The 18,191-nt window shown below is 36.8% G+C and overlaps 1 protein-coding gene across 3 annotated transcripts in view; it reads left to right on the top strand.

Annotated features, from left to right (window-relative positions):
* The window catches only part of ATP6V1H (ATPase H+ transporting V1 subunit H), a 76,435-nt gene extending 58,501 nt beyond the window's left edge, over positions 1-17,934 (top strand). For 2 of the 3 annotated variants that reach the window (XM_075213512.1, XM_075213513.1), the window contains exons 14-15: positions 6,345-6,458; positions 17,564-17,934. In XM_075213512.1, the coding sequence (XP_075069613.1) occupies positions 6,345-6,458; positions 17,564-17,624 (175 nt within the window). In that variant the 3' untranslated portion in view covers positions 17,625-17,934. Of the gene's footprint in view, positions 1-6,344; positions 6,463-17,563 lie in introns of those variants that run through there. The other variant, XM_075213515.1, reaches the window with a different exon arrangement.
* Positions 17,935-18,191: the final 257 nt, after the last annotated feature.

Raw genomic sequence — 18,191 nt, 5'->3', positions numbered from 1 at the left:
ACGTCCAAATCTTAAGTCACCATCCTTATTTTGTTGAACCAGCTGCTTTCAGCACTACTGATTATTCTATTTTGGTTTATACTCTCCTCTGAAACTTCCATAATGAAGTAGCCATTTAGTTCTACATCACACTGTTCCTCCTCTGTCTTGCACATAATGTTTTTATATCCCTTTGCCTGCAGGAATGTGTGAATGTTCCATATAAATTACCTTTACACATTGTCAGCGTTTAACAATCACTTTTATGTAAAGCTAAAATCTCTCATTTTGTTTTTCTTCATTTAATGATTTAAAATATGCCCTTGGACAAACTAAACACATGCATGAGGGGTTTATTTATGGCAAAGACTGCTGCAAACTTAAATTATCCGGCATTTCAGCTTTTCTCTAACTTCCAGACTTTTTCTATACTCGGCAGCTAGAAAAGATTTCCTTTCTTCAAAGCTTGAACTTATTCAAATTGTTCATTGCATGCTGGGAATTTCATCTCATATTAAGCTCTTCTTGAGAAGATCATAGGACTGGTCAGGTCACTTCCCCTGTTGTATATCCACTTCTAAAAACAAAAATTATTACCTCTGCTTTGGGGAAAGACTATGAAGAATTATGATACAAGTTCATATACATTTTGCACATACTATATGCTATTGCAATAGCTCTGTTAACTGTTGTGTGTATTGTCGCCTTGCCCACTTCAAAGAAGCTTACACTGAGACATCTCTGATGTAAGCAGATAAAAAACTTTCGTTCAAAATTCCAGTGAAACATGCCTAATAAAGGAAGGTTCCACTAATTGGCATAACAAGTGAGCACATACACTGTAGACCAGGCCATGTCTAACCTGCGGCCCCCCCAGATGTTGTGAAACTACAAGTTTTAGCATCCCCTTCCAGCTATCAACTGGTTGTTTACTGGCAAAGCATGCTGGGGCTTGTAGTTTTACATCACCTGGAGGGCCACAGGTTGGAAAGCCCTGCTTTAGACAGTCTTCCCCCATTAGGGCATATGAATACAGTGTTCGTTGCCCTACTATAATCCTTCTACATTGGACTTGCAGTCATCTTCAAAGATTCAAGCCACAGTTGACAAACACTTTAAATTTTATGCAAATAGTTTTTTAGTCGTATTAGTAAAATAATAGTAATAATAATGAATTCCTGGCAGGCCAACTTAAAGACAAATTGTCAGCTTGTGATGTTCCAACATCACTTGATGAACTCTTTGTAATAAAATGAATGTCTGCTTTAGTGAATATTTTTGGGAAAGTGGGGAAACCTGTGGTAGGCAACCTATTTGCAGAATTCACTACTTTAGTCTACTAAAGATCGCATGTTGGTGAACTGCGTCTTTCTGAAGAGGAATGTTCCTGTAGACTGTCCTTAGATATGTGTATGTACTGTTGCAACAAGGGTCAGTTTGTCAGCTAATGTCCCTGAAATCGTGAAACATCAAAGCTTGTGTTTCTCCAGAGAAGCCATCCTGGGGAAATTAACAGCTCTCCAACCAACAAAATATTTGCTTATCCTGTTCTCTCACTCCAATATGTCTTTCACTTTGCGGCTTTTCTGGATTTTACAGCTGGTGGTAGTTTTATATCAAAAATATCAGATTCCTGCCATCCCTTTAAAGTACAGCAGGTCATAGCATTGTTTTTTTATGGAGCTTTGTTTGTTTGTTTTTTAATTATTTTTTTTTTCCCCCAAACTTCTCTGAATATGCAGGTTGGTATCTGAGGAACACATCTCCTTATGTTATTTCAATGTCCTTAAACCTGGTTGTTCTTTGGTTACTGTAGCTCTCAACTTCAAGTTTATTAAGGACAATATAAGTCCTTTCTTCGGCTCCTTCCTGTTTTATACTTCAATAAAATTACTGTTCATTTCTTTAACAATTTGCCATCACACCATCCTTTTGTTTGTGCCATCACTATATATCTGGTATTACCTCTCATAGAAGCTCTGCGTAGCCTCTTCTGGAACCAAAAGACAAACCATGATGGATTACATTAAGTAACACTTGGAAAGTGGATTCAGCCACAAATTAGTTTGCCTTGCTGGAGATAGGTTAGAGAATTAAACCTAAAATAACAATGACAAATCTATCCTCCCTTTTGGTCTTAGAACCATTATTATATTTTTTAAGCCACAATCTTTTCTAAACTCAATCTATAGGATGTATACAATGTCATTGTGTTAAAGGAGGAGATGAGTAGTGACCGTTATAAATGCCACTTACAAGCTGTGCCATGCCTCAACTGTCTCAACTGTTCCCCGACCATCTTCATCAGCTTGTTATTGATAACATAGACCGTATTCTGGTTTATTCAGAATTTCTTTCACAGCACACCCATATTAAATTTGTTCTGCTTCACCTTTGTAAAAATACATTGTAAAACACAATTCACCTGCCTAAGAGCAACATTTTCTGAGTTGCTATTGGTAATTTATTAAAGATGCTTCCTCCATCACTGCTAACCGTACTGCTCTTTCCAAAGGGGCACATTCTTCAGTGTGGTCTCCAGAAGCAGTGACTAATTCTAAGTCTTATCTGACATTAGGAGCTTCTACACCAGTTGTGGCGACATCATCTTCAAAGGCTAAAATAAATTATCCCAGAGGAGACAAAGCTATTTGGCTGGCATTGAAACTTGGCTTGGATGATTTGAGACCTTCTCTTAAATGGGCTTTTCATCCGACTACTTTATCAGTCTGTACAGAAGTTGAAGACTGGCCAGGCCAAATGGGCACATTTCTTTTCTTGGTTTAACATAAACCTCCCCTATCATCCTGCACCCATAACCCATAACCTTAGAGCTGATGATCTTCATCCTTTTTTTTCCCCCAGCCCACAAAAATTCACAAAAACCATCTTGTGGTTTAAATCCTTCTTTTATATGGCTGTAACCTCCTGGGGAAATATTTTTTGCCACTGATATTCATCCCAAACTCTTTTTGGTTGTGTTCATAACACCAAATTTTCAAACCATCCAGGCCCTAGAATGAATCACCAGAACTTATTGGTGGTCCAATTTAATAAATTATTTAATAGCTTTAATCACAGCTAGTCCTATTTATGTCCAAAATAACATTACTTTGTCAAGCTGCTAATGATCCTCATCCTCTTCCATCTAAGCTATGGAAACATACTGTGGACTTATTGATTTTCTTCCGTCCATTGATTTCACAGTCATCTGGGTCATGGTTAATCGCTTTTCTAAGATGGTGCATTTCATTCCTGAGTCTTAACATCTGTGTTTGTCCTTTGCAAAATCTTTGTGATAAAGGTTATCCATCTCCACGGTCTGTCTCATCACTTACTATCCGACGTGTGTAGAGTTTGTTTCCAAACTTCATAGCTACTTCAGTAAACTGTTGGACATCAAACAGGACTTTTATTCCATGTGTCACCCCAGTCTGATAGTCAGACAGAGTGTGGGTTAATAAGACACTCTCTCAGGACATATGTCTCTGCCCATCAAGATTACCAAGCAGACTTGTTACCCTGGGTATAGTTTCCGCAATAGGGTCAATGTAAATGCAGGTTTTTTTTTCCTTCCATGCAGGGCAAAATGTGTATATATACGATACATGAACTCTATTTTGTTGTAATGAATTGTATTACTATAGTTATTTTTTTATTTTATAACAAACTATTCATAGTGCCACTGGGACATTTCTAGCTGTCAGTTGCTACATGTAAACTTTTTTGATGTCACAGAACTACCAGACCTTTCAGTTAATAATGGATTAATAAATAAAAAATCACAGTGCTAGACTACCAGTATTGTCTACAGGGCAACGAGAAATATATGGTATCCTGTGTACTTAACAGAATATGTTGTCCCACTGAAAGGGTGCTTCAAATGACAAAGCTACTATTTATAAACTGTTCTTATGTAGATCATATGAGATAAGGAAATAATGTGTTGTTGCAGTGAAGTTGATGTAAATATAAGCTGTATTCCTGCCAGCTAATGGTAAGCCCTTTTACATTAACAGCTCATGATTTGCATTAAGAGTAGCCCATAGTATATTACAGACTGCTTCTCTCAGGAGGAGCTGCTGCGAGAAAAAATTACGATTTTATGTTTGATGGAAATGTTAGCTAAATTATATGTCTGGAAAGCTGAAAGGGATAATCCAGTTTCAGGTTTATAGTCATGTTTATAGTATAAAAGAGGCACACTTTTATTTGCCAAAGTTCATAATCCGTATAGCATGGATTTTTTCATTAAATTTGAAGTCCAAAATATATCCATATTATAAGATATATATGTGTGTGTTGTGTATGTATATTATATGTATCTGCAAAATACAAGATGCTATATAGCATATTGTATTTTAAGTGACCATGCAAAATTATAGAACAGGTTTTGAAATGTTCATTAATTATATTTCAATGGTCTGTATTTACTAACAATGTAAGCAATTAAAATCAATAACATTTGCTGGATCAATCAGAGCTAATTGCTGCTTAGTTGCTGTTGGTTATTGCACATTTGTATTTTGCACCTTGGTAATAAATAACACCTTTAGACATTCTGTCAAATTATTTTCTCGTTCTCCTCTTAACCCCTTCATGACCAGAGATGGTTTGCACCTTTATGACTTTAACACCCCTTTCCTTTTTTTGCTGGCTTCATTTACATTCTCATTCTAAGCAAATTTTATATTCTATTTTTCATTTGGTAGCATAATAGATTCTTATTTTAAGGGGGGGGGGGGGAATCATAGAAAATACACATGAAATATTTCTATAATCACTTTTACAGAAATACCCCCAAAATGTTATTGGCAAGTTCTCCTAAATATGAGTGTACTTTTCTCAAGGTTTCATGTTATACATCCAGGAGCAGTTACTTATTTTTTTCGAGGAGTCACTGGAGGCTCCAATAGATATCCATTATTTTCACCACTAAGAGATTATATGCAAATTGGATCGAACAGTAACTAGTACATCCATTACTATTAGATCAATTAGCTACGCTTTGCATGGGAGGCCTGGAAATCCCTGTGGGGTCACATGATTCCATCACATGGATTTCCCATTAGTAATGCTGACGTGTTTAATACATTCCACATTTAACAAGTGGTGGTCACTTTGACTTTGTTGACTTGTTCTCACAAGAGATGCAGAACACAGTTCTACAAAGTCAGGGTAGGCGTGTCTGGGTGATGCAATTAGCTCCACCCACTTATGAGTGATGCTGTGATAGCTTTATCATGCATCAGTGGGCAGGCTGCAATAACGCCATGTGAGTCACCACAGGCCTCTACTATTGCACGGTGATCAAGCAAATCACATCATCATACCATCATTTCTACCACTATCTTGGAGAATCGCAGACTTTCTCAGGAGGACTTCCAGAAATCTCAAACCTCCCAAACATTCTGGAACACTGTGTGTAATTTATTTTTGGCCCAGGAAACTATTATAGTTCATGAAAACTAGTGTTTCAGGACAACCACTCTGTTGCCCATAGCAATCAGTCAGATATTTTCTTTAATTTTCTATCCTGCTTTTTCTAGTGGACAGCTAGAAGCTACATGCTGTTGGCAAAAGCATTTTTCATATATATTCACATATATCTGCACACATTGATGGTATAAAACACATATACAGACAAAATGCCATGTCCAAGGTCTCTGTGAAATTGTGCTTTGTATGTGATTTATGTTCTGTGGGTCTCTACATTTCATAGTGAAGAGGATCTAAATATGCTATGTTGTGATTAGGTAAAAACTAACAGCCCTCTGCTTTAGGACGGCAATGACTAGGAATTCTGCATAACAAGGAAAAATGAGCTTTGTATGCCTATTTACAGTATCTAATATCTCTAAAGCAGAGACCATATTAATAAGTTTGGTAAAAACTCCTATGCTCACGTCATAACTAACCAGCTTTAGAATCCTGACTACTCAATTTGCTGCTGCCCATTTCTGTAGGATTTGTACTTGGGATTCTGAAGCCAGTTATGTTTGTGCACGTAGCAGTTTTTACAGTCTTTTTTTTCTTTTGAGATATTAAGCAATGACCAAAGTAAAATAAATGTATTATTATCTGTAATATAGGGGTTTATTAGTTTTTGAATTACACAATACTTTTCCTTTAGAAATGTTCTTACTGGAGTGTAAAGCATTGCCTTAATATAAAAAGTAATATTTTCAGCGCTTATTTATTACATGTGTGTTTTGTACTAAATTATAAGAACATGCTTTAGACTCGACTGTAAAGAACTAGTGTTTCAATTGTTAAAGATCTCTTCTCTTGCTCCATAGCTGATACATCCATCAGGTGGATAATATAAATGATCAGTATGCCAAGTCTCTCTTTCTCTCTTGCAGGGTGATTGAGCAGTTGGGTGGGAAGCAGCTGGTAATGAACCACATGCATCATGAAGACCAGCAGGTCCGATACAATGCATTGCTGGCTGTGCAGAAATTGATGGTTCACAATTGGTAAGTGACAGTTTGTGAATACGTGTTTCTGCAGGTATTTCCTTTATGTGAATTAAACCGTTTAACAGATCATTTTGCTATATTTACGTGTGGATAAATAAAATATGGTTTCCTATGTAAATCAGTATATCGGGAAGTAAACTTCTTTTGTCCCAAATTTCTTTTTGATTCCTTCCAAATAAACCATGTTTTTGGTCTGATGTAGGATTAAACTCCCAGGCGGTCTCCTAAAAGCCTGGATAGCGTTAAACTTTAGAGCAGCATGCGCTCTGTTGTTAATTCCTTGTAGCGCTGTGCCTTCCAATTAACATTCATTCCAGGTTCTCCAGGGAACTGAATTGGCAAAGGGAGTTTCCTTGCCATGGGAACGCAGAGATTATGCCATTTGGGGCTTGGGTCTTAAATGCATTTAGGTAGAATACTGTAGTGCCAGATTTTATAATGAGATCATTTGGTATTTTGAGGGAATAAGGTCTAAATTTGTAAATCCCCTCAACATGCTCACAACCATCTATCCAACAGCAACTTCTCTATTATTTGTAATGAGGCAATTAGATGTAAGGTAAAGACCACCTAGCAAAGGACTCGGTAAGTGAAAATAACAGTTTATGTGTAATGCCTTAGAAATGCTATGTTGTTACTTTTACTTGAATTTACTTTTCTTCCTCAGTCAAACGAACAGAAACAGTATGGGGAAAAGCAATAAAATAGCTCTGGTTGCTGCTGAATAAAAGATGCAAGTGATTGCTACACATAGAATAATATGTGTTTATGGCAATTGCCTTTTCTGGTGTTTTCTATTAAGAACAGCACAAAAAAAACTGATGAAAAAATGCTTTTGTGTCCAGACCTCTGACCAATGTTGCCCTAGAAATGTACCTAATTTACTTGTAGGATAAATACAGCCCTGATCGCTGGCTATTTAGAACTATACGATTTTGTTATTCTAACATCTTGTGAATGTTCATGTGTACACAAGACCACTTTTTTTTTTTTTTTTTTAAATGTATTAAAGACGAATAAAATGGAAACACTGTCAGTGATTGTACTGGAGAAGAACAAGATATTGCTGAAGAATGTCATAAAATATATAGAGTGACATCCTTATTATATACTCTCTAGATAAATAGCCTTCTTTTTAAAGCTTAGTGATGATTAATAATAGAATATCCTTATCCCTTAGTTTTAGTCTTTTTGTAAATTCATAGAGATATTAAGGTGCTTTCCGTATTTTATTTTCAAAGCTTTAGGTATATTTCCTATAGATATAATTTTGCATACTTGGGTATGTTTTTTTTATACTACTTTTGAAATAAATGTTCCTGTTCGGTAACTTTTCTCAGTAGTTTTATCACTTCGTCTGCAAAATAATACGCAGCTGTGTTATCACAAATATAAGTGATAACACAGCTACCTATATGAGAACATTTTTGTTTTGAGTACCCTTTTAAGAATGCATGCACTTGTAGGCTCCTCTGTGGTCACTAATTCTGTCTGTTAAGTGCTTTTACTCGCTCCAATGATGGCAAGAAATTGTGTGGGACCAAACAAAAGGTCTTCTGCAAAGTGCAAATTTCATTATCTAAATTATTTTATGCTTATAGATTTATCATACTAGTAAATGTACCAATTGCAATTTTCAGCATTTTGTCTGCGTTATTTAAAACAGCAATTTTATTAAAGGCAAAGTGGTGGGTTTAGCCTTTAATAGAATTGGCGTTTTAAATATCTGTGATGCTAGATAACCCCCTAGGTGCCAAAATACACTTCTATGTAATTGTTTTTAGGTCACTCTATTTCAAAATGTAGTGAATATATCTAGGATTGCATCGTCCAGCCCTAAGGATCTGGGGAACGGGGTGGTGTTTGAAATTGAATTAATCATTGTTATCAAATAAATTTGTCTATTTCCATTTTTTATGTGCTGGAAATAAATTTAATTTAATCCAACTTCAGGCAAAACCTGCAAATATATTAACTTCGGTAAAAAATGATTGCATTGAAACTGTACACAAATATAACTGCTTTGTATTTTTGTTGTTGAAGTCAACATATAGCACAGTACTGTACATCTTGTTTTAACCTCTTGATAAGAAAAAGATGCAATGCCAACAGCAGTAACACAACACACACCTAGTATGTGTGTGCTGCAATTGTTTCACCCCTTTTTAATAGTATATTTCATTTTTATTGCTTTAAGGGCACACTGTAATACAGTCAAGTAACTACATCTGTCTCTAGATGTTCTGCTTCTCAGCTTATGATAAAAATGATTAATTGCTATAGTATGTCTATTAATCAGTTTAATTGACAGTGTGGGTGATCTAACTGGTGCTGCAAGGAATAGGTAAAACAATTTTTAAAATAGTTAATTTACTTTAGAAACGTAAGCACAGACAAATATTCGCAAGTAAACATGCAATTTTATATGTCTTTATTTCTTATTTATTTATTTTTGCAATGTGTTAGAAAATACAAAAATCATCTCTAAAATAGCAAACTCCTGTTTGTAGCTGAAATTGTGTTTCGTAATGTCTGTTAAATTATGGCAAATGTCTTGAGGCTTATTGTACAGGTTACTGCTGGTCTAGTGGATCTCAAGTACTTTCGACTAATCATTTCGGTAATAAGTTTTTATTAGAATATGATACTCCCATTTGAAGATCTAAATAAAACAAAAAAAAAAAAACGCAATTGCATTATTTAATGGGGTAATCTTGTACTAAAGTGTAACCCCTATATTGCTTCAGATATTCTAGGACCTATGTAGGAATATAGGTGAAAAAAGGAGGATTTAATAAGAAATAGGAGAAATAAAGAAGAAAAGAAAAAAAAGAAAAAAATTGCACACAATAAAAGTAATTGAAAGAAACATCAGTGGTAGAACAGACCACATCTTCATATTGTATGAAGCAAATGCGCGTTTCGCTGTGAAAACAAATGTTTGAAAAGTTCTATTGTGATTACAAGCCGGTTCTACGTATGCAGGTGTAAGTACTCCCTAAACCTGGTGCATAAACTACTGATCCAAAGCTGGATGCATCTTTAGATGCCTGCGACTATGGACTTACGTACCTTAATTAGCTATTTGTCGCCATGGAGTGCTATGTGAAGTAACTTGATGTTCTTCTGGTCGGTGCGGTGCGACAAGTCAGAAGGGTGGCAGGTGACTTAGGGGCATAAGATTGTAGAGGTGCATGGTGCTAGCTGTTAGGAGGCACACAACAATATATCATGAGAGGTGGGAAGAAGGATATGTATTAATGCTGAAATCACAAAAATTAGCTGATAAAATATTTTTTTAAATGTAGAATGATGGGCTAGAATAACCTTTTAGTATACCTAGAGCAAGAACATAGATTTGGGTGCTATTGTTTAAAAAAAAGCAAGAGAGTGTGAAAGCCTACACAATCGTTTTGCCAGTGGATAATAGTGGATATGTTTTGGCACTATTATAGGAGAGAAAATTGTGGCATAAATTCTCAATTCTCAATGTTGGTAGCGAAGGGCTTTGTTAGTGAAGACTGCGGAGGTATGATAGGCGTTCAATTGCTCGCATTAATCCATTATTAAAATGTTATTCGGAATTTTAGTGTGATAACCAATTATACTACTTGTAAAGCGGTGGTTCTCAGCCGTTTTTCACCAGTTGCAAACACTTCTTACTGGTAAGTTCAAGGAGCTGTGTTTACAAATCATCATCAACTATTTATATTGAGCCACTAATGTTTACTTACTTGACTTCTACGAATTCCTGGAAATATTGACATAATTTGCAGGATATGGTCTCTTTATCAGAAGAACATTTCTGTAGCATTGAATTAGTAGTTGGTGCAACTATCTCTCCAAGCTGCACCTTCCAAGTCATACCCTCTGAACCCTCCCTCTCATTCTCTTCCTTTGAAGTCCACACTATCCGACTATTTTATCCTCTCCACGTTAGTGTTACTGTCATTTATCAACCCCTAGGTCGGGTTTCCCAATTCCATGACAACTTTGCGTCCTGGCTCACTTATTTCCTATCCTTTGATCTGCCTACACTCATACTAGGTGATTTCAACATTCCTATTGATATTCCCACTGTCTCTTCTGCCACTAAACTTTTTTCACTTACCTCCTCTTTTGGTCTCTCTCAATAGACCACATCTCCCATCCATTGTGATGGCAACCTCCTTGACCTTGTCTTCTCCCGCTACTGCTCCATCCCCAGTTTCTCCAATTTAGCCTTTCCACTCTCCGGCCACAACTTCCTTTCTCCAGTAACTGAAGATGAAGTCTCTGCACTCATCTTATCATATCACCCTACAATCTGTCCACCTGACCCTATTCCCTCCCAACTACTCCATTCTCTCTCCTCCACTGCATGCCCACCTCTAACTCACTTCTTCAACATGTTTCTTTCCACTGGCACATTTCCATCCTCCTTTAAACATGCACTCATCTCACCTATTCTAAAGAAACCATCTCTCTATCCAGCCTCTCTCTCCAACTGCCGCCTTATTTCTCTCCTCCCCTTTACCTCTAAACTACTTGAGCGATTAGTGTACAAATGCTTGTCTCACTTTCTCTCCTCTCATTCCATTCTTAATTCTATGCAATCAGGCTTCCACCCCCAACATTCCACTGAAACTGTCTCATAAAAATGACATATGATCTACTTACTGCAAAATCTAATGGTAATTTCTCCATACTCATTCTCCTAGACCTCTCTGTTGCTTTTGATACTGTTGATGACCCTCTTCTCCTACACACCCTTCACTCCATTGGCCTTCATGACACATTCCTTTCCTGATTCACTTTCTATCGAACCGCTCCTTTAGGGTTTCTGCCTCTGGCACATCTTTCCCTCCACACCCACTATCTGTTGGGATCCCAAAATGTTCGGTTCTTGACCCTTTACTTGTTTCATTGTGCACCTCTTCTCTTGGGGCACTAATTCACTCATTCGGCCTCCAATACCACCTCTACACTGATGACACCCAAATCTATATCTCTTCCCCTGACCTCTTCTATTCTATCTTGTGTAACCAACTCTCTTTCTTTCTGCTATCTCCACATGGATGTCCCACTGCTACCTAAATCTCAAGATGTCCAAAACAGAACTTATTATCTTGTCAACACCTGCCCTCAAATCTCCTTCTCTGTCAATACCAATTTCCTCAGTCTCCAAGCCCGCTGCCTTGATGTCACACATGACTCCACCCTCTGCTTTATTCCTCACATCCAGACTCTCTCCCAGTCCTGTAGACTCCACCTTAAAAACATTGCCAGAATACGCCCTTTTCTTACTCAACATGCTACCAAAAATCTTATACATTCTCTCATCATTTCTTGTCTTGCTTTCTTTGTCTTTTTTATTTATTTTTTTTCTTTGTCTGGCTTTCCTGACACTCATATATCCACACTTCAATCCATCATAAATTCTGCTGCAAGGCTGATCTCCTTCTCTCACCGCTTCACATCTGTTGCACCACTTTGCAAATCTTTACACTGGCTCCATGTGTCCTCCAGAATCAAATTCAAATTGCTCATCCTTACCTACAAAGCCCTCAACAACAACACCCCTGCATACATCTCAAATCTTATATCAAAATGCTCTCCCTCCTGCCCTCTTAGATCTACCTCTGACCTGCTCCTTGTCTCGTCTCTGATAACCACCTCTCACTCCTGCCTACAAGACTTCTCCTGTGCTGCTCCCCACTTATGGAATTCCCTACCAGACTCAATCAGACTTTCCCAAAGCCTTCAAATCTTTAGATGCTTTTTAAAACCCCATCTCTTTTTTTAGAGGTGACATTATCCTTGATAACACTATTCACACTAATGCACCCTCACACCTATCTCAATCTCTGCTCTGAGCCACATTCGCTCCTCTTATTTCAGCTGTGTCCTCTTTCCTTTAGAATGTAAGCTCTCTAATGAGCAGGGTCCTCCATACCCTTTGTTTTCATGTTTCCATTAATTTTGTCTGCCTTGTCTGTTCTTGTTTTATGTATGTCTTGTTTTATTTATGTCCTTGTCTTCCCTACTGTACGGCGCTGTGGAACACTGTGGCGCCTTACAAATCAACGATAATATAACTGAGTAGCTGGTGCAGCACATTAAAGTAGTACTGTGTAACAATAATTTTCCTTGTTTGATCCACAATATAGAAAAAATACAAGAGTTGGTCACACATTTCAAAAATCTCTAAAAAATATGTTACAAACAAAATGCACAGTGGCATTTGATACAATATACTCTGCAAATAGAATAATGTTATTTCCTACTACAGCACATGTGAAGGAAAGCATACCAACGCTACAATAATTGAAAATGGTTTTCATAAAGCCATAGAGGTATTCCAGCTTTCTAATTAATCATACTTAATAGAAACATGATTATTTGAAAATATAGTACAATGATGACATTATAATTGGATTAATTTGTTTTTCATGGTTTCTGTAGGGACTCAGCTGCTGGATGCAGTAATGTGAATATACCACTAACCTTTCTTTTATGTGATCAAGTGAAACTGACATTTAGAGTGGCGAGTTCAGAATGCTGGCTCTTTTTAATACACAGGAGACAATGCCAGTGCATGCTCTGTAAATAATGGATCAAGAAACATAAAGTTTTTTTGAACCTGGAAAATATATAGCACACATTACAATAATACTTTTTGAAGAACAAATAAGATATCACTGGACATTATAAACTCATTTTGTGAGGCATGTTTGGCCTGTTTGGTTTACTTTGACTAAGAGTATATGTGCATGTGAAATGGCTGCTTGTTTTGGACTATAATTAACACTGCAATACTTGTATGTTCTCATGGCTTTTTCGTTTGGTTAGTTGATCTATAGCAAATTGACTTTTAGATTCATTATTACCATGATGAGTGTTGTTGTTTCTATATGATACTGTTAAAAAAAAACCTGTGTATATTTGCCATGATTACTGAATAGCTTTGGCTGATTGTTTATTCTTACCTTTGTATTCATGCACATTGCTACATGTTCAGTCATTAACGCTTCATTTTACCTGTTCCCATGCACTCTTGTGGCTTTGTAAGCATATGTAGTGTGGAGTAATCTATGACAGACAAATATTGTCACTATAATCATTTATTAGTCCTACCAATTAGATAGAAAGCATTGATTTACACCAGGGGTGCACAACATATCAAATTTACTGGCCTGCAGATGAAAGCAAGAATACTTAGGGTCTGCTAGCTGGACACTTGCTGGGTCGTTCGCTGCAAGTGCTCCCAGACCTGGGACTGGCAACCACAAAGTATAGTAATAGAGATGTCACTGCCAGTAGCATGACCACAGTCTGCTCTGTATCTCGCTTCAGTGCCTCCTACCAGGGAACACCTAGTTCACAGTACTGTTTTAGTAGTAATTAGATCATGTCTCACTCCATTTCCCCAAAGGCATACATCTATATTAGTCCGTTACTGTCATGTTTACTTCACTGAGCTGATTGGTGGTTGGATCGGGAAAGACTCTGAACTTTGAGCCTACTATTGGATCTGCGAGCACTGGAAACATTTGGAGCAGGTAGTAGAGAGGAGTCTCCATTTTTAATATTTGGCAGATTAGTGGTGGTGTTGGCACCAGGTATGGATCAGATAATTAGTATTGTTGTTGGTACCTGGTACGGCTCAGCATATTTATTCCAGTGCTATTGCTGGAACAGTCTGAATTGTTTCCTTTTTGTGAGAGGGCTCCAAGCACTGCATTCTATTGAGCCATGCTTCAATGCAAACCTCCATCAGCAGGGATCCACAAGAGGAGAGAGAGCCACAGGGTATAATGAAAATATTTCTTGCCACTAAACTTTTATGCTATTACCTTCTGTAGCAATAAAGCACATCCATCAGAAATGGAAGGGCAAAGATTTCCATAAAATCAAAATACTTTTGGTCCACACAGTTATCAAAAACCTTCTGCTAAATAGGCATTTTTAGTTTCCATATAAACTTTGTAATGTGCAGAATAAATTTAGAGCTATTTTTCTGGGGTTGCACAAAGTGTGAAAATTAAGAAGGTAGAATAATGGTCAAGCAACTGTTTTCTAAAGTATAAAACAGGTTTAGATCTGACAAAAATAAAACATGGAGATAACCATGCAGGTTGAAGCAGCAATGTGCAACATGTCAGTCAGTCACCCAATTTGGGATCCCAGAATCTGTTGGGGAGTTGATTTAGACTTACAAAATTCTGTTGGGGACCTGCTCTCTTGGGGTACAACTAAAATGGCATGCTAACATTTAGTGTCCCAGAACAAAGGCATCCTAGTAAAAAAATAATAAGTAGAGCATCATTGGGTGCACAAGTCACTAACAGGCAAGCTTGGGCCTGATCCCCAATGTTTGCTGCCTTGAGGGCTCAGAGAAAAATAATCCTGTCATTAGTGGATAATGTTTCCTGTCTACCTGCACAGTCTACACTGGAATGTACCAACCACCACTCTCATAGAGCACAACCAATTAGAGGAAATTGACGTTATCTGCTTTTATTCAGATGTCTTGGATCCCAGTACTACGCTCTCCACAAGTTACAAATTCTCCACCCAGGTCATTTGCATTATGTTGTATGTAAAGCTTTGCACGCCATAGTCCTTTTTTTCATCTTTTCTTTCCTGTTTCAAGAAACTAGTTACATTTTTTAAATACACAGTAATTCAGCAACAAAACTTTCTGCAACTTATTTTTTTTACATTTGCCAGATGATGATTACAAAACTGAGCATATAAAGTAATTAAATGTGTTCCAACTTCCAAGAGATGTTCTTAATGGGCTGTTATTTTTCATAATGTCTGCACTGTTGCTTTATTCCAGTAGCTAAAATAACTGATATCATTTGTTTCAATTACAAGCCAAATACCTTAAATTGCTATAACTTTGTTAGCATATTTTACTTACCCCACCACCACCCAAAAACATTGGGTAGGGTTATTTATACCTGCTTTCATTTTGATAGACAACCTTAATGCTACTTGTCACTCTACAGCCTATTGCTTAGATGATTCTCTAAGGCACTATAAGCTTCAGTATTAAATGAACACTGCAATGTTCTTCACATATTTTTTTTTATACTTTTAATGTGTAGATGGGTCTTTAAATCCACAGGGATCATGAGTTACTCCATTTAGGAATTTCAAAAGTAAATTCTAGCAGAACTTCACATACTGTGTCATTTTCCAAGTCTGGGATTTTAACTAGATGGAGCTGTCAAACATGATTCTTCACTGAAAGTGGAGCTTTTTTAATAAACTGTCATTTTGTTACATACAGGGTTAACTTTTGTTTATTAAGATGTTTGTTCCTTATTGTATTTTTAATCCTTTTCTCCTGCTCTTCCATAATGTATCCAGTTTATTAGCCAATTCAATATTTGTATCTTCTCATCATATCCAGTAACAATTTGTATAACCGTAATTCAGGAGATTTGTGTGCTGATCTTGTGGGAGACAGCTATCCGAGGCTTTTATCGTATTGATTGAGGTGGTCTGTGGTGTCAAATGCACTTCTATATGAAAGAAACTTCATACATACATACATGCATTTTTTTTTTTTTTTTTAAATCATTAGACTTGGGAAGAAGAGACCCTGAAAATGTACTGTACTGCACAATGTAGTTGTTTTTAAACAAAATAATACCCATGATCATTTGTATATCCCGTACCAGTTTATCCCAAGCTCTGCAGTTTCTGAATTAATTTTGTGTTGTACCCAACAACTAAGTAGGGTATATTCTCAGATCCACTCTGATTTATCACTTTCATTTTAAGTAGCCAAAATATCCACTTGATTTCTTTCTTTGCTTCATGGTGTTCTGGACCTTGTAAGTTATTGGTCTCTAACTCGCCTTACAGTGCAATCATATGTTGGCCAACATGATCCCACCCTACCGGTGTTGCAGGGGGTGAGGTGGCAATGGAGCATGGACGTGTGGTGGTGGGTGATGCCAGTTCGTCTGCTGCCTAGGCCTCCAGGCTGCTATTCAGGGAGTCTCTGTAGGGTGGACTGGCATCACCTCCACCCTTTTTCCCCCACCAAAGACTGCTGCAGTCATTGTAAATGGTCCTTCTGTTCTGATTTGATCTATGATTATGAGTCTGTGATAAGATCCATGTCCTCTTATCACTAGCTGTCAGCAGAACACTTTTCTCCTGGAGCAGCAATAACTGAGTGAATAGCAAATCTTTTGTGATAATGACATTTTCCAGGGGGTATGGATTTTTGTTATACATGACAGATTTATGGTTGCTAGAAGTCTGCTAGACTGGTTTGAAGCTAAATTAAATACCTGCAAATGGGAGACCACCTTCCTTTGAAATTATATGCATTCAGCACTGGTAAAATTCTCCATTCAGATCTGAGGTTAGGGGCTTACTACCAATCTCTAGCCTTAGTCCTACATGAATATAGAATTAATCAGTGATGCATATGAGGATGAATTTACAAATAAAAGCCCAGATGTAAAATTAAAACATTCAAAAATTCTCGTTTAAATCATGCTTGTTAGTTGCCTGTATTTCCTTGTTATTTTTACTTTTACTTTTATATCTTTGTATTTATTACAAAGAATATGGCAGCTAACCCCCTGAGAAAGGTGCACCAGGCACTTCTGAAACCATTGTCCTTTTTGAAACGTGTGGAGTGCTGATTACCTATTACTATTATTAGCATCGGGTTGGACTGTTTTGCATTGTGCTTCCACTGGGCACCCTAAATATTGGATCTATGTTTGTAGTGTGTGTGGTTCTTCTACTGCTTTTTATTATTATTATTTTCATTATGTTGGAAAAGATATTGTGTAACAATCACATGATTTTGATGACCATCTTTGACCCTTTAATTCATGCTCACCCAAAACCGTTGCTTGAATGGTTTAAAATGCGATAAACATAGTTGACAAGTAACACCGCCACAAGATGGAATAGTTTGTTTCCATCAGCAGTTTGGTTTGTGTGTGTACTGTGTATATCACATTAGGAGATGCCAATCAAAATGTTTCAGGAGGCAAAGACAAAATTATACCAGTGAGCTAATTCATAGCATGTTGTTCTTGTATGAAACATTTTAATCACTAATATTTTCTTATGTCTTTCAGGGAATATCTCGGAAAGCAACTGCAGTCAGAGCAGCCTCCAGTAGTTACTGCAAGAAGTTAAATATCTCACTAATCTGCTGTCACTTGCGTGATTTTCATTCATGAATTATTTTATTGTATTTTTGTTAACAGTAGCTGCTGTTTGTGTATCTTGTATATTGTTTCCCCATTAAAATCCACGTTCTAGTTAAGCATAAATGTGAAACTGTTTTGAAGTGTTAAAATTCACTATTACTCTGTGGTTGGAGGGGGTTACAAGACATGGTTTCTCCAAGTTAAGGTACAGAATTTAAGAGGAGTGATCAGTACATATCCTCTGTAATTTATTGACATGTGAAAATGACAATTAAATTAAACATTCCAAGAAAAATCATGCTCTTTTTCATTTTGTGGTCATGCTTTCTTTGGGCAGTATAACCTATGCAGTTAGCAGAAATTGACTTTTTTATCTTTCATGTTTCCTTTTACATGACAAAAAGGAGAATATTATGGCAGTCCAAATTAATGAATCAGAGAGTAGTCTGTCACACTGTATCAATAATTCAAGTTAATGTTGTAATTAAACTATCCATTATATGCAGTATAGATGAAAAGAATAAGGACTCTACACAAAGAGCCTTTTAAATTA

Source organism: Mixophyes fleayi, chromosome 5, assembly GCF_038048845.1.
Source record: "Mixophyes fleayi isolate aMixFle1 chromosome 5, aMixFle1.hap1, whole genome shotgun sequence".
Lineage (NCBI taxonomy): Eukaryota > Metazoa > Chordata > Amphibia > Anura > Limnodynastidae > Mixophyes > Mixophyes fleayi.
This window is presented reverse-complemented; position numbering and strand designations above follow the sequence as displayed.